The sequence below is a fragment of the Chinchilla lanigera genome, unplaced genomic scaffold, assembly GCF_000276665.1.
Source record: "Chinchilla lanigera isolate Chin_1 unplaced genomic scaffold, ChiLan1.0 scaffold00050, whole genome shotgun sequence".
Taxonomy (NCBI): Eukaryota; Metazoa; Chordata; class Mammalia; order Rodentia; family Chinchillidae; genus Chinchilla; species Chinchilla lanigera.
Window position 1 is genome coordinate 14,886,095 of NW_004955451.1, and position 19,468 is coordinate 14,905,562.

At 62.2% G+C, this 19,468-nt stretch overlaps 1 protein-coding gene across 4 annotated transcripts in view; it reads left to right on the forward strand.

Moving 5' to 3' along the window:
• Rara (retinoic acid receptor, alpha) overlaps positions 1-19,468 on the forward strand; it is a gene marked incomplete at its 3' end in the record, with an annotated part of 40,472 nt that overhangs the window by 9,432 nt on the left and 11,572 nt on the right. The window contains 1 exon segment of one of the 4 annotated variants that reach the window (XM_005394357.2): positions 11,845-12,371. In XM_005394357.2, the coding sequence (XP_005394414.1) occupies positions 12,194-12,371 (178 nt within the window). In that variant the 5' untranslated portion in view covers positions 11,845-12,193. 4 annotated transcript variants of the gene reach the window in all.

Sequence of the window (19,468 nt, forward strand, 5' to 3'; positions counted from 1 at the left end):
ACGGCGCCGTGGTTCCCGGGGCGCCCAGCACGCCGCCGAGTGCAGGGCGGGGAGCCCCGGCTGCGCCCCGTCTGCGCCCAGCCCTCGCGCGCAACCTCGAGGCTTGGGACGCCCTCCGCGCGAGTCCCGGGGCTCCAGCGAGGCAAGCGGCCGGGAGCTCCTTCTCTTTTCTCGCCAAAACCAAGCCAAACAAAAAGACTTTCAAACCTGTTTGGGGAGAGATTGGATGCCCAACAGACTGGCCCCTTCCTCCTCTCCCCGCTGGTTACCTGAGCCGCCCTGTGGTTTAGGGGAGAACCCGCCAGCCCCCCCTACAGCAGAGGGGCAGGCTGGGGGCGGGGCCCGCTCAGGTGGTGCCCCCGTGGAGCCGGGTAGAGGGGCTCGGGGTGCACTGCTGCCGCTGGGTGGGGGTGTGTGCAGGTCTTGTGCTGGCGGGGTTGTGGAAGTCTTTTGGGGTGAGGGGAGGACGGAGCGGCAGACTTCTCGACCTTGCTCTGCGCAGGATGTCTGGGACCGGGTGCCACCCACGAGGCTCGGAAGCTGCGAGCCAGATGTGTGTGTGTGTGTGTGTGTGTGTGTGTGTGTGTGTGTGTGTGTGTTGGGGGGGTGGGGGCCGGCACATCAGCTTGGCTGTGTCCGCGGTGCTCCTCACTGGGCACTGTTGTCAGGCTGCTGCTGGGCAGGGAGACAGTCCCCCGCTCTGCGCTAGGTAGGGTGCAGACCAACTCTCTTGGAAATCAGACAGAGAAGCGCCCCAGGCTTGGAGAAGTTTCCCCACCTTTTTCCTGTCTTAGAATCCCAGTGTTTTTGTGGTTTTTTTTGTACCGGGAATCGAACTCAGGACCTTGCGCTTGCCAGGCAGGCACTTGTGCCACTGAGCTATATCTCCAGCCCCTAGGACCCCCGTGTGCTGGCAGAGAGGGCTACCCTCTGCCCCCACCTTAACCAGCTCCCTCTTCTGTAACCAGGTTACCCTACACCATGGCTGCCTTTGTGCACGTGTGTGTGTTTGTGTGTGCACGCACGTATGTTCTGGGGAGGTTGAGACCTTCCCTTCTACCCCAACCCTAGATTCTGCTCCTGACCATCCCCCCACCCGTGGGGAGACTCAGGGATTTCTCATCCCTGTCTCAGGCTACCACTTCATAGGCCAAGGTTGTTTGGGAAGAACTGGTTCAGTAAGGGTCTCCTGGTCTTGCCAGGAAATTAGGGCTAAGGCCCTGGAACTCCTTGAAACTCTCCGGAGCTCTTTGGGGAGGCTGGGCTGGGGCAGCCCCAGGATGGAGTGGGGGTGGCTTGGCACTTCGGGGCTTCCCCTGGTGGGTAGGGATGAGTCTGGGGGAGGGAGCAAGAGGAGGAGTACTTGGAGCTGCATGCTGGCTTCTTCCTCCTGGGGGAGGAAGGCGCGGTGGAGCCAGGGAGTCTGGGGCCGCGGAATACGCTGCCCAGGAGGGCTGGGACACCAGGAGCCCTGGTTGTCTGGGTCGTGGCACCAAGAGGTCAGTGGGGTCAGACTCAGGGAGGCCCTGGGGATCTGAGGACCTTGGATTTGCAGGGACTTTGGGGGTGTGAACAGGAGGTGTCACTGCAGATTTCCACCACCGGACTGGGGCGGGGGCCCATGCAGCCGCAGTCCAGGGACCCTGGGCTTGGCCACCTCCTCCTGCAGCCCCCGAGTCTCTGCCTCTTGCGCGTGACCCCAAATGCTCTTGCTGCCTCTCTGGGACACTTCTCTAGTTCCCCTCCTACTACTTGCAGCCATGTGGCAGCCTGGCAGGAAGCTAGCCGGAGGCAGCCCCATCCTGATCGCCCTGGGCCGCCCCCGCTGGGCACAGTCACCCACATATGCCATGACGCGGTTCCTGCCACCCCTCTCGTGTGGGGGCGAGGACGTTGTCTGAGTGGCCTTCAGGTCTGTTTTGGGGACGGTGACCTAGATGCCACGTACAGTGCTCCCCTTCCCCTAGATGATTTGATCTCGGAAGGTGGCAGCTCTGCTTTCGGGGACCTTTCTCCCCAGGCCACTGTCAGGCGAGATGGTCCTCAGAACGGTGTGGTGAGGCGGGTGGGCCGGCTCCCCGGATGCAAGCCTCAGTGCCAGGGCCTGGTCCCCAGGGAGGCTGAAGCCTGGCTGCAGGGGTGGGCGTGTTGGAGCCTCCTCCGTGTGTTCTGGGGAGGGGAGTCCTAGCCCTGTGCCAGGAAGGGGGAGTCTCCATGTGCCCCGCACTCCTCGCCCCACTTGGGTGGTGCTCCAGGAGTGTGGGAAGCTGGCAGGACTGCTGGCAGGATGTCCAGGGCTGTCTTGACTTAGCTGGGTTGGGGAAAGGACTGTGGCAACTGATACCCCTGGCTCCCAGGCCTCGGCCGCACACCCTGTCTGACGCCGGCCGTCTCTCCTCCCTCAGGCTGCTGTGTGCAGCCCACACGGCCTGGGGGGGATGCGAGGAGGGAGGCAGGCCGGGATCTCCGTGTGTGTCCAGGGAGTGTGCTGGGACTTGGCAGGGTCGGCTGAGGGTGTCTGGGTGTCCCTGCAGGGTGGGCGGCATGCGGGGACCCGGCCCGGAGTGTGAGAATGTGTCAGCGTCGGTGTGTCTGTCCCTAGTCTGGCATGGGCGTGGGAGTCTCTCGCTGTCTGGCTCCCGCCTCCTGCTCCCTCCTACCCCGCCAGCTGGGACCGCCTGCCTGCTCCCCCCCTCTCCCCGCAAGCGGAGCCTCCCTTGCCTGTTCCTGGAATTTGGAGAGGAGGAGGAGGAAGAGGCAGACAGACCTCCCACACTCTAGCCCGCCTGGCATCTTGGGGAAATGAAATAGGTGCCATGGAACGAAGTTTTCCCTGGCTTCCCCAGGCGCTGTAGTGCACCGGGGTTGGCCCTGGCAGAAGGCCACTGTCCACCCCTGGGGACAGTGATGCTGCCTCCTGCTTAGCATCCTGCCCTTCAGGGCCCCTGCTGGACCTCCAGGCACCGCTGTCAGCTGGGGAGCCCATGGGGGATTAGCCTGCTGCCAGCCTGGCCAGCACCTGTTGCCAGCCCCAGCCCTGTAACTGGAGCTGGCGGCGGAGGGGGCTGCAGCACGACAGGTGGAATTTCTGCAGGCCAGCAAACCCCTCTCCCTGCCCGCCTACTGGATGGGTCTCTCCTTCCAGCCCCGAGGAGAGCCCGCCCCCAGCTCTCCAAGTGTCAGCCCGATCTCAGGCGTGGTGCCCTCTTCTGCCCGATGACCCCGTGTCACAGACCGCAGGGCCGGGCTGCTGGCCACCCTCAAGCCTGCAGAGCTCCGGTCCCTGCCAGGGCACGGTGTGCGTGTGTTCGGTGGGCGGATGGGGTGGTTCTCGGTTAATGTTTTAATTGCATAAAAACTGGGAGCGCAGCTCCAGGCCAGTGGGGAGTCTGGGTTTGGCTGGCCGCCCGGTTTGGGCTAAATATAGTCCAGGACATCTGCAGAGAAGGGGAGGGGGGCAGAGGGAGGTTCCATTCCCCCCACCTCCGGCCAAGGTGCCCTCGTCTGGACGGGCACCTTGGAGGGGGGGGATCCCTCAGCGCCAATGGCAGGAAAGGCGCCCACAGCTGGGCAAGGCTGGGACCTCGCATGCCCAGAGGCTGGGAGACACCTGAGATGAACCCCGAGGCTCACACAGCCCGAGGGAGGGGTGCCCGGCGGAGCCTCGGCCCCTGCTCCCTCTCCAGAGCCGCCTGAGGTCAGGCAGTGTGTGTGTGACTGCAGCCATCAGAGTGTGTCTGTGTGTCACGGTGACCCGCTCCGTGCCTGTGTGTACACACCTACCTTGGAGCGGCTCCCCGCCCCTCCTCCCCGAGCGCCCGTCCCCTGGGTCCTACTGCGGGTCCCCAGCCCTCCGTCCCCGTGTGCTTTGCCCCACAGCGAAACTCTTCAGTCCAGGAATTGAGACCTGAGAAGGGGAAGCTGCGGTGGGGAGTTCTCTGATCTCTAGTCACGGCAGGAAGCGGACAGGAGGGGACCAAAGTGGGGGGACCGTGAGTGAGTGGCAGGCAGGGAGGGAGGGCCAGTCACCCTGCATGGGCTCACTGTGCACATGGCGTCGGGGAAGCGCCCTTCTTGAAGCCCCCCAACCCTCCAGCTCCAGGTGGAGGGAACTTGGGGGGCCAGCTGACTCCCCAGGGGCTGCCGACCATCTTCCTCACCACTCCCAACTGTGAGAAAAAAGTCTTCCTGTCACGTGGCTGTCACTTCCTGTCCCACTGTGGTTCCTGGGATGTTTGTTGTTGGTTGTCATGGTGATAGCTGCCGTAGGCTCTACCCCTGGTTCTTGTGGGGAGAGAGCCGTCCCTCCCCTCAAGGCCTGCAGTTGGGAGGGGAACTTGGGGGGCCCGACTAGGGGCCGTTTCAGACTGAGTGTGTGTGGTCTCTGATGCCCCAGTTCCCCCAGGGGCTCCCAGACTTCTGTCTGTGGAAGGAGTCGCAGCCACCCACCCAGACTGTCGGGAGGCTGCGGCCGCGGCGGGCTGTGCTTGGATGTGGTTGTGACTGCATGAGTGGCTGATCTGGCTGCTGCGGGCCCTCTGGCCCAGGTCCCTCTGCCTCTAAGACCCCGGTGCACCCAGGCGTGTGCCTGGGATCCTAGCACTCTGGGAGGCTGAGGCTGGACAATCACAATTTTGAACTCAGCTTGGGCAATTTAGCGAGACCTCATCTCAAAATAAAAAAAGACGAGGGTTGGGGATGGAGCGCAGGCCCTGGGTTCAGTCCTCAGTACCGCAATAAATTATTGTTTTGAGGAAGGTCTCACTGTGTAGTCCAGGCTGCCCTTGAACTCACTGCGGTGCCAAGGCTGGCCTCCAACTCGCGGCGATCCTCTTGCCTCAGCCTCCCTGAGTGCTGGGATCACAAGCGTGTGCCACTGCACCCAATTTAAATAAAATTTTAAAAATACCCAGTTCATGGGCCCCCTTCACACGTTTGGAAGCCTCTCCTGTCCTGCATTTGATGGAGAACACCAGGCTGGGCAGAGAGGGGCTCTAGGCGGGGTCCCTGCTGAGTGTTTTAGGGGTGGAGGTGGAGCTGTAGCTGGCTCTGTCCCGATCCTGCACGGCCCCTTGTTCAGGGGCGGCCACAGGCTGCTGTGGACAGAACTCCCTGCCCAGTGGGGGAGGACGGGGGTGAGGTTCCCCTCTCTGCAGCCCCGGCCCAGGGGCTGGGTGTGGAGTAGGAAGTTCCCGGGGGTCCAGGGTGGGGGCAAGGGCGGGGTGCAGTCTGACTCAGGCCTGCTCTGGGGTCGGAGCCAAAAGGATATCCTGGCGGGGAGGCGCGGAGGGGGCTGTTCCTGGCTTCCCCGCAGCAGCGGTCCCCGGGGAGGGACCCGGCAGGGGCTGGGGGCCGCAGGGCTGCGGGCAGTGTGCTGGGAGGCAGAGTGGGGCCAAGCCGGGGCGCCGGGCGGGGAGAGAGCGGTGAGGCCGGGCCTGTCTCTGCAGAGCCCCTCGTCCCCGATGGTGAGGTGCCAGGCTTCCTGCGTGGTGCAGGGGAGAGGCCAGGCTGAGGGGGCAGCTGGCAAGGTGAGGGTGGGGAAAGCCCCATGCCAGGCTGGGCAGAGGACGGTGGTTTCCAGCTGGGGGGTCCCCTTTGCCCCCCACCCCACCACAGAGCTGCCTCCGTGTGGTCCCCGCACTCCTGTGGTCCGGCAGTGGCACAGGCTCATCTCTTCCTCTTCCTGTTTTCTCCTTCCCTGTGGGCTGGGTTGGCCCTGCCCTTTCACCTACTGTGCTTCCAAGGAAGAGCTGGTGGGTGGCAGGTGCTGGGTGGGCTCCTTGGTGGCCCTGGGCCTCCCAGGTCCTGCGTCCCAGAGACCCCATTTCTTCCTCCTGGAGCCTGACCTGTCCTGGGGCTGGGGCTCTCCAGTCGCCCCTCCTGCTGGTCACCTATCCGTGGCTGCTGACATTTTGGTCCCTGGGGACCAGGCAGCTCCATGGAGCCAGAGCAGAACTTGGGGCTTTGGGTAGTGGTAGCATCCATTGTCGAGATGCTACACATTGTAATCCCAGCCCTGGGAGGCTGAGGCAGGAAGGTTGTGCATGTTCAAGGCCAGCTAGAGGTACATAGTGAGTTTAAGACCAGCCTGGATGACAGATGTATGGAGACCCTGTCTCAAAAAACAAACAAAAAAAGATGCTGCACTTCTGCCACCCCGCCCACCATCCTGTCCCCCTGGGAGGCTCAAGGTGTGCCACCGTGCCCCAGCTGGAGAGTCCCAGTGTGTTCCGCGGCCCCCATGGCCGTCCCCAGCCCTCCTCAGCCACCTCTTGCAGCACAGGGCTGGGTCTGCTGGGAGTTCAGAGCAGTGAGAGCCGCGGCCGGAAGGCCGGAGAAGAGGGAATGAGGGAGTAGTGGTCAGCACCGCTCCGCAGCCCCGGCTGTGGATGGGGAGCCGGGGGATCCTGTGGCTTTCTGTGCACAGTGTGTTTTCCTGGAAACTTTATAAATAGTTCCAGCCCTCTGTGCTGGTTTGAAATCTGCCTGGCCAGCCCGGCCTGCTGCTGGCAGGGTAGGGGTCCGAGGAGGCCGCGCTCCATTTCTGCTGAGGCTGGAGTCCGCGGAGCCCGCTGGGGCAGCATTTGCATATGACTCAGGAGCTGTCTAGAACGCTCAGGGAACCCCCTGCCCCTGCTTCTCAGCTCCCCTCCGTTCTTGGGGAACCTTGTTTTGGGGGACAGAGGAGAGAATGAATGAAGAGAGGCCTGGCCCCGCTGGGTTGGGGGCCCCCTGGCCCCGCTCCCCCAAGGGGAGGGGAGGAAACGGTCTATTTCTCTTCCCCTTCCCTCGCCAAATCCAAAGGTTTCCCTTTTTTGGTTTGTGAAATGCAAGAAGAGAATGTGGGAAAGGCTTGTGGTCAGGCCTCCGCCCACACCCCGATATCCGTTCCCTGCGCCCCCTCCTCCGTCTGGGGGAAGCGGGCTGTGGACCACGGTAGTTTCCTCCCAGCCCTGTGGGGAGAGGCTGGGGAGGAGGTGCCGGCCTTCCTTGCACTGGCCCTGGGCGTCTGCCACTTAGCGCCCAGGTCATACACGACGGGCGCGTGAACAGACGCTGAGGCAGGTGCTGCCACTTGCTGAAGGTCACCCAGAGTGGCAGAGCTGAGATTTGAAACTTCAGACCTCTGGGTTTTTCTTCCATCTTCTTCATCCAGGCAACTCACCCTTTCCTCTAGCGGGGTGGCTCTGGGGTATCCTGCTTGCGTAGCTGGGATGCCTGAGGCTATGGCAGTGATCCTGGCAGCCTTTTTGAGTGAGAGAGGCCCAGGCAAGCAGCGGTTCCAGCCCCCACCCCTTTCTGCTGGGCTCAGTGCATGTGGACCTGTGGTTTTTTCTCTCTCGAGGGAGGGTGCCTGCCCCTGGGCATGGGGGTGGCGGGCACAGGGTGGAGGTTGGATGTGGGTAGTTTGTTTTCCCTCTCTGGTGCTGGTTTCAATTCTCTGAAGGGGCCTTCTCTACCCTTGGGTGCAGGGGACCGAGGCTCTGGTGTCTAAATGTCCTGGCCCCCAGAGGACCGACTGGGGCAGGGCCTCAGTTCTTTCAGCCCTGCCCCCAGCATCCTTGCCCGGCTTGTCCCTGTTCCCCGTCGCCCTGGCTCTCAGCCCATTTCTGTGACCTTTGCCCCTCCCTCAGCTCAGGGTCCTCCCAAGGAGGGAGCCTATGTGCAGCGCGAGTTTGCAGGGATCTGGGTTAGGCTACCCGGGTTAGAGGCTCTTGGGCCCCTCCCTGGGTGTGGGTGTGTCGGAAGTGTCGAGTGTGATCCAGTTTCAAACTTTCGGGGCCAGAGGTGAGGCATTCATTTTTCAGTCCTAGGGATTGAGCCCAGGGGCCTTCACACTGAACTATATCCCAGCACTTTTTTATTGTTTATTTTGGGATAAGGTCTCACCAGTTTGCCCAGGCTGGCCTTGAACTTGCGATCTTCCTGCCTCGGCCTCCCCAGTAGCTGGGATTACAGACCTGCTCCACTGTGCACAGCTTGAGGTGTTCATGCCAAAGTGGCTCAAGTTATCTTTTCTCTGAAGGGCAAGGCTGGGCTCTGGAAGTTCTGAACTGGGTGCCCCCTCAGCCCCTAAAAGCTGGGTTAGGGAGTCGGGGGTCTGGAGTGAATAGCTTTGCAGGCTCAGGGAGCCTCCGGGCTGGAGGGAGGCGCTTGTGTGTTGGCGGGAGTCCCCTCCAAGGGCTGCGGGCCTTGGGCTGAGCAGAGGGGCCCTGTGCATGTGCCAGGGGCCAGGCCCCCACGGAGGCCCTCGGAGGACCTGAGAGCAGGGTCAGGGCCGGCCCGGCCAGCGGCCTACATTAGAAAGTGGGTGGCCAGGTGCGGTGTGTGTGCGGGGGGGGGGGGGTCCCCTGTAATCAATCTAATCAATCGCAGCGCTAGGGAGGCCGAGGCAAGAGTTCGAGGCCAGGGGGCTACAGCCTGCCTGAGCTCCCGGGTGAGGCCCTGTCTGGTAGAAAAAGAAAGGAAGGACAGCAACGGTGGTCGCGTGGGGTACTGCCCTGGAAGCGCGCACAGGGCGTGCGCCAAGCTGTGCCCCCGAGCGGTGACACAGGTGTGAGATGCTCCCAGCCCCTGGCCGGAGCTGTCTGCACACTCGGGCTGGCTCTGCAGGCGCGCGCTTGCCCAGCCAGGTGCCTGCTGCAGACCTGCACGCGTGCGCTTCAGCATGTGCGTGCGTGCATGCGTGTGTGTGTGTGTGTGTGTGCGCGCGCGCACGCGCGCGTGCTCGGCCAGCCCCTCCCGCGCTCCCCCAGCTCGAGTTCCCATTGTGTGGGCCCCGCGGGGCTGGGGGGGCAGGGCAGCAGCTGGTGTGGTGGGCGGAGCCCGCGGCTCTGACGTCACCCTCTCCGCGGGGAGAGGGCACCCCACTTGCTGGGGGCGGGAGTCACAGAGGCGCTGGGGTCGTCAGCGAAGCCCGGCTCCGCTCAGGCGCCGTCGCCTCAGCCAGGCCGGTCCCCCGCTGCAGGCCGGCGGGCTGGGCCAGGTGGGCCCGGAAGTCTCGGCCTCTCCCCCAGGTCTGGCCAGGAGCCCCGCCTCCATGGCAGGCCTGGTCCGGTGTCCTTGGCCGCTCGCCCGCCTTGGAGCCTGGGGCCTGGGCCTGCTGAGGTCGGGGGCCGGGATGCAGGACGGGAGAAAGGGACAAAGGGATGGCCCATATTTTGGCTCTCTGTGGCTGTTACTTTTTCTTTTTTTTAGTACTGGGGATTGAACCCAGGACCTTTGTGCAGAGCTAAGTCCCCAGCCCTTTGTGTTTGTGTATTTTTAAATTGTGGGACAAGGACTCATTAAATTGTCAGTATGGGATTTGGACTTGTGACCCTCCTGCTCCGGCCTCCCAGAGTGGGGAGATTACAGGGGTGCACTGCCACGCCGGGCCCTTCTCCTCCTCCTTCTCTTCCTTGTTGTTGCTGTTGCTGTTCTTGTTTTTTTTTTTTAAGACAGGGTTTTGCTGTGTAGTTCAAGCTGGGCTTGAACTCACTGTGTTGCCCAGGTTGGCCCCAAACTCGCAGTGATCCTCCTGCCTCAGCCTCCTGAGTGTGGGAATTCTAGGTGCTGGAAGTTCTTTTTGTTTTGAGACAAGGTCTTGCTATGTAGTTCAGACTGGCCTTGAACTCTCTGTGTGGCCCAGGCTGACTTTGAACTCCTGGCAATCCTCCTGCCTCAGCCTCCTGAGTGCTGGGATGACAGGTGTACACCGCCATGCCCGCCATGGTCTTCATTTCAAAGAAAAACCCTTATTGCTATGTAATTCACATTTCAAAAAAATTCACCCAGCAAAGTGTACAAGTCACTGGTTTTAGTAGATTGACAGGGTTATGCAGCTACCTCCCAGATCAATTTTAAAGCACTGTCATCACCCCAGAAAGAACCCTCGTATTATCAGCAGCTACCTCCTGTTTCTTTCAGACCCTCGTGCCAGACCTGGGTAACCACAGAGCTGCCATCTGTACAGATTTGCGTCTCCTAGGCATTTCATATAAGTGAAACCACACAATACACCACCCTTTGTAACTACCGTTGTTTTCAAAGTACTTTGTCCCTTTTTGGGTGTATACTATTCCGTTGTATGGATATACAGCTTTTTATTTATGCACTCATCAGTTAATGGACATTTTGGTTGGTTCCCCTTTTTGGCTGTTACACAGTGCTTCTCTAAACCTTTACGGACACAGACCGTTTTTCTTTTTTGTCGCCGGGGGCAATCTGGGCTTGCAAGTGCTTGGCCGCTGCTTTCTCCTTGAGCTCTGTCCCCAGCCCCTGTGGAGTACTGGCTCATCATGCGTATGTCTCGGGAGTGGCCTTGCTGGGTCCTCCGGGAACTCTACGTTTAACCTTTTGAGGAGCTGTCAAACTTTTGCAAAGCAGCTTGCTATTCTATGTCCCACCAACAGTGTTCGGGGATCCCGACCTCTCCACATCCTTGCTGTTACTTCTTACCTCTTCTTTCCTTTCCTTTCCACTTCTTTTCTTTTCTTTTTTCTTCTTTCTTTTTTTAAAGACAAGGTTTCCTTATGCCGTTCAGGCTGGCCTTGAGCTTACTTTGTAGCTCAGGCTGGTCTCGAACTCACAACGATCCTCCTGCCTCAGCCTCCCAAGTGCTGGCGTTACAGGCATGCGCCACCACACCCGGCTACTACCTGTTCTTTTATTATATCTGCCTTAGTGGGTGTGCAGACATTTATTAGGGAGCATTCTTGAGGTCAGTATGTTGGGGGAGAAGGAAGAGGAGGACGCAGGATTGGGAAGAGGTCAATATAGTGTTGATTGGTCATGAGTGTTTCATGTGTCTCTTCTTTCATCATGTGCTATATATGTATATGATATCTGTTACGTGTCTGTTTATTTTATATTTTATTTTTTGGTTTTCTTGAGACAGGGTCTTGCTCTGTAGTCCAAGGTGGCTTGGGACTCACTATGTCCACCCAGGCTAGACGTGAACTTGCGGCCATCCTCCTGTCTCAGCCTCCTGAGTGCTGGGATTACAGTTTATCTGTCTACTGCATAATTACATTAGAATAAATTTGAAGCCTCCCTATGGGTCTGTTTCTCATTCCCTTGCTCTGCTGTGTCCTGGAATCTCTGGGTGTCTCGAGCCCCGTCTCTCTTGGTGTTATCTGTGCATCCCCTGCCCAGCTGTTCCAGCAGGGTGTGGCTCTGTGCGCGCCGCGGAGGGGGACGTCTGGCCTTTCATCCTCTGCCCCCTCCCACCCGTGCCGGGCACATCATCTCCCCTCCTGCCCTTCCTTGTGGGGTGGGCGACTTCCATCCCGCCCGGCCTGCTGTCTGCCCTGGACCAGCCTCATGGCCGGTTTCCATTTCCCTCTCCGCTTGTGTGTAAACGCCCTCCTCGCCAGCCCTCGAGACCGACCCAGCTGGGGTACCAGGGCCTGGATTTGGGGGGGAAGTGTTGTAAGCCAGGCCCCCCAGCCTAGGAGTCACTTTTCTGAGAAGTGCCAGCGCTTTAGGGAAGCGGCTTTTCCTGCCTACCCCCTCCCGGCGCACGCTCGCCTGACCTCAGGTAACCCGCACGGGGGAAGGAGCCAGCCTCTGCCTCCCTCCGAGGCCTGGCCCTCAGGTGGCACCGGGCACCCTACACCAGGGGTGCTGGGTGAGAGGCTCTTGGTGCTCAGGGCTGCTTCCTCACCCCCGGCCCGGCTGTGCCCTCCCGCCACTGCCAGCCGCGTCTGGGCCCTGCTCCCAGGCTGGCTCTGCCAGCCAGGCACCGTGCCAGCTGTCTGCTCAGCTGGGTGCCACGGGAAAATCTCAGGCCGCCCAGGTTGGGGCGCTCCGCGGGAATCCCTGGCCTCTGTGGCCGCTCACCTGTCTTCCCTCTTTCTGCAGTGCCGCGGGACATGGCTCCCCAGGCCGCCTCGCCCGGGCTCGTCTAGGAGTGGCATCCCTGTGGCACCCTGAAGGCCCGCTCTGGACTCCCCAGGAAGGTGCCACCTTGCAGAGCCGCTCTACCGAGGGACCAGCTCTTGGAACACCCTCCGGCCCAGCAGCCCCAGCAGAGTGGGGGCCCCCGGAGACTGGGCCTGGCTTGCTGACCTAGGACGGCAGCTGCAGGACCGAAGGGGGGAGGCTGACCCCTCCAGACCCCCTTGGGCCCATGCCCCCGCGAGGGGCGGCCTGAAGCCCCTCACAGCCCGACCGGACTGTCCGCCTGCCCTTCTGACTGTGGCTTCCTGGCATGGCCAGCAATAGCAGCTCCTGCCCGACACCTGGGGGCGGGCACCTCAATGGGTACCCGGTGCCCCCCTACGCCTTCTTCTTCCCCCCGATGCTGGGTGGACTGTCGCCGCCGGGCGCCCTGACCACACTGCCGCACCAGCTTCCCGTGAGCGGATACAGCACCCCGTCCCCGGCCAGTGAGTGCGGGTGTGGGAGACCTGGGGGCGCTGAGCCGCTGCGCATGCTCCGGCTGAGGGGTGCGGGCGTGGGCCTTGAAGAACGCGGCTGTGTCTGACGTTGGGGGTGGCGGAGGGAGCCGTGAATGGCCACTGAGGGCCTTATAAATAGCTCCAGGGATGGGACACAGAAGCTGAGGCGGTAAACAAACCTCTCGAGGTTTGTGGAAATGGCAGCTCTACCAGGGAGCGAGCCATGGAGGCCGCCACACCAATGCGCCACCCCGCCTGGGCTCCCCGCGGAAGGAGACGCAGCCGAGCCGTCCCGCCCGGCCCCCCTGGGCTGCCCTGGCTGGTGGGGTGCTGTGTCAGTGGAGGGGGCGCGCAGCCTGGGCTCGGGACTTGGCAGGCCTGACTGTGACCTCTGCCCCCTGCCCTGGGGTCACGTGTTGGTTGGACCGGGGTCTCAGTAGCCTGCCTTGGCCAGCCAGGCCAGGTAGTGGGAGGTGGCAGCAGTGCTGGCCAGCTGGCAGTGGCCAGGCCTGGGGCCTGCCAGGCCGCTTACAGTAACTCTGGCCCCCAGGGCCCGGCTGGGCGCCGGGCCAGGGCTGGGAGGAGGGAGCCGGGCCTGGCTGGGAACGAGAGGGGGTGGAAGCCGCAGAACAGGCCACTGCGGGCGGGACAGCGGTCAGCTGCTGACCTGGGGAACGTGTCCGCCTCTCCTGGCCTCCGGGACGCAAGCTCCTGGCCTTGCCTGGGTACCCAGTGCTCCACACATGGCTTCGGCTGGCTGCTGGGCACGGTCGCCCTGTGTGCCAGCCGGGCTGGGCCAGCGCCCCCTTCTTCGTGTGGGGGCAGCGCTGTCTGCCCAGAGCCAGGGAGTCTCTTTGTCCCCAGGGCAGGCCCTGGCCGGGCGCCTCACCGCCCGCACTGGCTGACAGCCCACTGCCACTGCCGCTTCCTGGATCGCCGCCTCTGCCTCGGCCACAGCCCCCTCCCTCCCGGGTCCCGCCAGCTGCCCGGAGCGGGAACTTCGCGTCTTTGCTCCTGTAGGTCCCTAACCGAGAGCAGACAGGTGCTACCTCAGTGTCCCCGGCGGCCATGTCTCAAACCTTCATCTTTTGTTGCCGCTGTCCTCCACCCTGCATGGGACTCTGGGAGCCCCCATTCAAGTCTGGTCCGGTTCGTGCTGGGATGGGGCACAGGCTTGCTGGGCATTAAGTGGGTACATCTGGCACTTGGAGAGAGCAGGATTCATATTGTGGTCTTGGGGCACTGGAGCTGGGGGAGTTGTCTGCTTCCTGCCAGGGTGGGATTTTTTTTTTTTTTTTTTGTCCTTTTGAGATAGGGTCTCGCTGTGCAGTTCAGGCTGGCCTTGAGCTCACTTTGTAGCCCACGCTGGCCTCGAACTTGCAACTTGCAGCGATCCTCCGGCCTCGGACTCCCAAGTGCTGGGATTATAGCCACCAGGCCTGGCTTGGGATTTTTTCTTTGCAGCTTGAACCTACGGACTTCGTACTTAGTACCTCACCAGCTTTTTATTTATTTATTTTGAGACAAGGTGTCACTGAGTTGCATAGGCTGGAATTCAACTTTCGATCCTCCTGCCTCAGCCTCCCAGAGTGCTGGGATCTCAGGCCTGTGGCATCACACCTGGCAGGGTGGGATTTTTAGAGAGGATAAGGGTTGGTGTCCTGTGACCGGTGTGTGGACCACCCACCCTTCCCCAGGTGACAGGAACAGGACAGGGGTCCGGAGGTGCGGGCCAGGGCCTGGCCTCCATCTGTGTCCCTTCTCTCCGTGCCAGTCGGAGCCAATGGTTCGCCCTCCCTGGATGTTGCAAGGTCCTTCCTCTTTCTGGGAGGCGGGTGGGGAGGGCTGCCCATCTGGTAACCTCTGCCCCAGGGCGGGGCGCCCCTTTGGTGATAGTGCCCTCCCCACCCCATTAGGCAATGCCCCTCTGAGCTTTGGTTTCCCAGCCCCGCCCCCTTCCTTGTAAACAGCAAGTTTCCTTTCCCACTGGGTCCCCTAGCTTCGCAGCTCTGAGCTTTCTTCTGGGGCCCAAGGTGTGGCCCTGGGGCTGGGGCTGCAGGTCGACACCTCACGCACTTGCTTTGCCTGGGTGCTGGGGTTGGGGCTGGGGCTCCGGCTGGGCAGCTGCTACAGAAGTGAGAACTGGAGGTCTTCCATTCCTGTTCCTCTAGCGTCCTGTTTATTTTAAAAAAATTTTTTGGCAATACTGGGTTTCAAATCGGGGGGACCCTCTACCACTGAGCTACATCTGTAGGCCTTTTTTATTTTGAAACAGTCTCGCTAAGTTGTCAAGTTGTCCAGGCAAGGCTCAAACTTGTGATCATCCTGCCTCAGCCTCCCACGTGCTTTGCTTAAGCCTGTGCTGCCGTGTCTGATTCTCTGTCACCCTTTTAGTGGGAAACTGATAAGGCTCGCTCCTCGCCCTCCCCTCTTCCCAGGTCGGCAGGATGCAGCTCCTCAGGTCGCTGTGGGGGTGGTGGGGGGTGGATACAGCCTGCGGTGGCCCAGAGGTGAGGGGACGCACACGCCTCCCGCCGTCCCCCTCGTGCCTGCCCTGCGAGGCGGTGTTTACTGCAGTTTGGGACTCTGCGTGGCGGGGCAGGGCTCAAGGCTGAGCCTCTGCTGAGAAGGGATTAACGGCTGTGTGCACTGGTGAGCGTGTTCCAGGGCCCAGCTTGTGCAGGGAGAATCCAATCCAGAGCAGAGGAGCGGGGGTGTCAGCTGGTTCCTGGGCTGGGGCGGGGCCTGATTCAGGGTGCTGAGGCTTTGGAGGGACGTGACACTCAGGTTGTGGAAGGAGAGGGTGTCGGTGTTTGTGGTCTTCTGGGCGGGAGGGAGCACCAAGCTGCTGCGGTTGTGAGCCCTGGGCATTCCTGTGGTGTGCGCAGCCTCTCAGCGGGCGCCTGGCCATCAGTGCCACCTACTGAGTGCTCAGCGTGTTTCCTCTTCTGTGGGACACACTGGGGAGGCCGAGGCAGGAGGATCATCATGGTTGGAGGCCAGCCTGGGCTCCATAGAGTTCAAGGCCAGCCTGGACTCCATAGCAAGACCACCTCACACAAAACAAAAACAGCGCGGAGAGTAGCAAGGCCGTCGGGTGACCCTTCGGCTCTGAGACAGGCCTGGGGAGTCTGGAGCCCCGGGAGGCCGGGAAGCACCTCTCTGGGTCTGCGACTTCGTCTGTGTTTCATGAATTTGAATCCCTCCAGTCCCAGGATGGGAACTTTATCCCACGCACACGGGAAGAAAGGCGACAGGGGTGGAGCCAGCGGAGCAGGGACTGCATAGGAGGGACCCTGGGGACCCCCCCGAGGGCCCCCCATCTCTCGGAGGGGAGGGCAGGAGGTAAGAGCAGGCCAGCTCCGCATTGTGGGTGCGGATGCAGCCTGCTCACCCCATCCCCGCGCAGCTGCAGATGAAGCAGGGGTGGAAGTCGCAGCCCTTGTTCCTACTTTGTTTCAATTGTGGGGTGGGGGCGGGGAGCCCGGTGCCCGCAGCAGAGGAGCGGGATGGCCGAGCCGTCTGGGTTGTCATCCAGTTTGGAGCTGGGAAGGCCAGGGCCTGGGGGAACCGGGGTGGGGACGCGCCTGTCTCTTCTTCCTCTCCCCCGGTGAGGGAGGGAGCTCCAGCGACCTGCCTGCTCCCTGCCGCTCCCCTCTCTCTCTGTGGACAATGGGAGGGGCAGGCTGGGGGCGGGCCTGCTGCCCCGCCCCGCCTTTCCTGGGGTCCAAAATGCAGAGTCAGCCCAGAGACCTTTTGGGGGCCTTGAAGGGAAAGGGCGCCCCTCACCTTTTACCTCACAGCTGGGACCTTGCAAGCCCCCCAGGAGCCCTTGTGGCCCGGGGGAGGGGACTTGGGAAGAAAGCCTGCCTTCCGGAAGGCTGAGGTATGGTGCATGCCCCTGTCCAGGGCAGGCCCAGCCGCCCTCCAAGGGTGGCATGTGCAGAAACAGGAAGTGGTGCCCATCTCCAGATCACGGGGGTGGGTGGGGGGGGTGGGGTGGTGGTCCCTTCCTTCCCTCACAGCCTGAGACCGGAAGCGGCTTGGCTCTGGGCAGATGACAAGCCAAGTTCCGTCCCCATCCAGACCCCCAGGCTGCTGGAAGCCTGCACCCCCGCAGGTGACCGACCACCACGCCCCTCCCCACGGCGCAAGCCTGGGAAACCACCGGCCCTGTGCGGCCTGTCTCCGCCTGTCTCCTCCCTTTGCACCAAGACTCCTCATCTGCGCTGGCCAGGGTAGGTGTCGAGGCCGTGTGACCCGCTTGTTGACGGCCTCAAGGAGTCTCAGCTGTCTTGCAAGGACAGTGACAAGGGACAGGGTGGAGAACGGCCACTCCGATGTCCACGGAGCCTAGCCCACAACTGGTGCCTGCTGGGCCTCACGGGCTGTTTGGTGTCCCCTCCAGGTGGGGCTGGGGACAGGTGGGAGCCTCGCGGAGGGCGGAGTGGGCGGGGCGCAGCGGCCGCCCGAGACCCAGCCCTGCTGCCTTCCTTCCGCCTCCGCTCCCCGGCCCTGACGTGCGCGGTGCCCTTGCTGCTGCCTGGGACACCTCTCCGCTTCTGGCCCCTCGCTGGGGAAACCCTCTCCGTTCTTCACGGAGCATCTGGGGCGCCGCCTCTCCCCGGAACCTTCGCAGATGTTCCCCTCTTCCTTTGCATGCCTGTGACTTCTTTTTCATGGACCACTCATCTCTCCGCCCCGTGGGTGCTGTGGGCTGGACTCATGTGGAGGGCCATCTCTGGTCACCGGGACACAGTCTCGGGTCCCTTAGCACTCGCCGCTGGGGGTCGAGTGAGGACACCGGAGGGTCTCTGGCCCTTTCCCCCAGCCTCAGCTGCGGCCAACACCTGCGCGCCTGCCAGACCCAGACCCGCCCCGCCTTGGGTCTCAGGAACCCTGTGAGTAATTGCACCTTTCCCACCCTCCTGCTGCTTCCGCCTCTTCCTCTTTGCCATCCTGGGATTGACCCCAGAGCCCTGTGCATGGTCGGCAAGTGCTCTTCCAGTACTTGGAGCTTTTAGTATTTAATTCCAGCTTTTATTACTTACTATTTTGAGACAGGGTTTGGTTATGTAGCCCAGGTTGGCCTGCACCTTGCTTCGATCCTCCTGCCTCAGCCTTGCGAGTGCCGGGATGACGGGGGATGAGCCGCCACAGCTGGCTCCCAGCCCTTTTCTAAGAAGTGCATTTTGAGCTGCTAGAACTTGCAGTTCTGCTGCCCCAGCCTCCCAAGGAGCTGGGCTTACGTATGTGCGCCACCACACCCAGCCGCTTCTATCCTCAAAAATATCCCGGACTCTGTCACCACTTGGGTTTCCTAGGCTCATCCGCCTGGCTGCCTGTGCTGCTGCCGCGGCTCCTAGGTGGTCCTTTGTCCCGTGATCCACTCTCCACGCAGCTGCTGGGACCATGTTTCTGCCACCAGGAATAAGGTCTGTGGCTCCTCTCGGAGCCCTTCTATGGCTCCCGGCGTCCAGGATGAAAGTCCGTGGGCATGAGCACCACCCCATCCGTGTTCAGCCGCTTCTGCCTCAGTCTATGTTTCTTCATCCATTGTGGGCTTCTCTCAGTGCCCAGAACAGTCTAACCCACCTCCAAGCCCCAGGACCTTTGCACATCCTTTAGTGGGACTGCATCCCTACTCTTGGCATGATTTCTGAATTTACTGTAGGGCTTTTCCCTGACCTTTGAACCTACATTAATTCACCTTCAGAGCACACGTGTCATAATACACTTATCTGGTGACAGCTATCTGTATTTGTGATTCTTTGCGCAGTGGCTCTTGCTCCTAGGTCTCCAAGGTCAGGCTGACCAGGACATTCTCTTAGGAGGCGCTCGGGAAATGCAGTCTATCCTGAGCCCTTTGGTGGGAGCGCAGGGGCTTTGGTGGCTGAAAATTCTCGCTCTCAGCTTCCTGTGAAGTGGTGTGATCTTGGAGAATCCATCTGGCCTTCGTTTCTTTGTGAAACCCCTCAGAGTAGCTGTGGGAATTTACTGACGACATGTGTACAGAGCCCGGCTTCTGGGATCTCCTCTGGTGTCCTGTGAGTTCCCATTCCTTCTCGGTAGAGAGCGGGTAATAGCATACCACCTCCTCCGGGGGATTCCCTCTTCTGGGGAGCTGCCCACTCAAGACCTTTCCTACCCCGGAAATAGACATCCCAGGCATCCCGAGGGTTTCCGGGAGGAAGTGGTCAGCGGGAAGACACGGCCGCCCCTTTTATCTCCCCGAGGCTGGACCGTGCGCGGTGCATCCCGGTTCCCGCGGGGAGACACGGGGCGGGGCTCTGCGCGCCGGAAGCGCGCGGTGGCTGGGAGGAGGCCCCCTCCGCCGCTGTGTGCCAACGGCGCCGCGCGGCTGGTTCCGGCGGGGGGAGGCCCGAGTCACACATGATGTCACAGACAGTGACACAAGCCGGGTGTCTCATTCCAACACCGCGCCCGGGCTGCACAGTGTCACCCCCGGGCCGCGCGGCGCGCTGCGTCGGTGGCGCTCACGCCCGGCCACGTGCGCGCGGGCCCTGCGCCTCCCAGCGGCGCCGTCCTCCTCTCGGGGGATGCAGGCCGGGCAGGGCCGGGTCGGGGGCCTGCGGGCGAGCCCCGCGGGCGGGCTGACAAGCGGGTGTCGTCTCGGGCCGCGGTGGGTGGGTCACCCGGAGGTGAGGCGCCGCCAGGCGAGTTCAGCGAGAGTTCAGCCGCATTGCATTAGGCAAATGAGGCCGGGGCGGGGTGGGGGTGCGCCAAGGGAGGACACCGGGACCACCGCGCCTCCGCGGCCTCGCAGGGCCGGGCTGGGCCGAGCTCGGGGGCGAGGGAACTGGAGCCGGAACTGGGGTGGGGGCGACGCCTCTTTCCGTCCCTGCTGAGCGCGCAGCCCTGATCTGCCTGCGGCCCGTCACCATCCGCGCTCGGCGTCTCGTCCTTCGGAGCCTCGTCCTCCTCCTGCCCCACTGATCTCCTCCCCCTTGACGCGCCCCACTTGCGGCCCCCTCGCGCCGCCTCTCCCCGCAGCCTCCGCGTGTCGCACGGTCCGCCAGACGCCGGGAACGGGTTAAGTGGGGGCGGGGCCGGGGGCGGGGCGG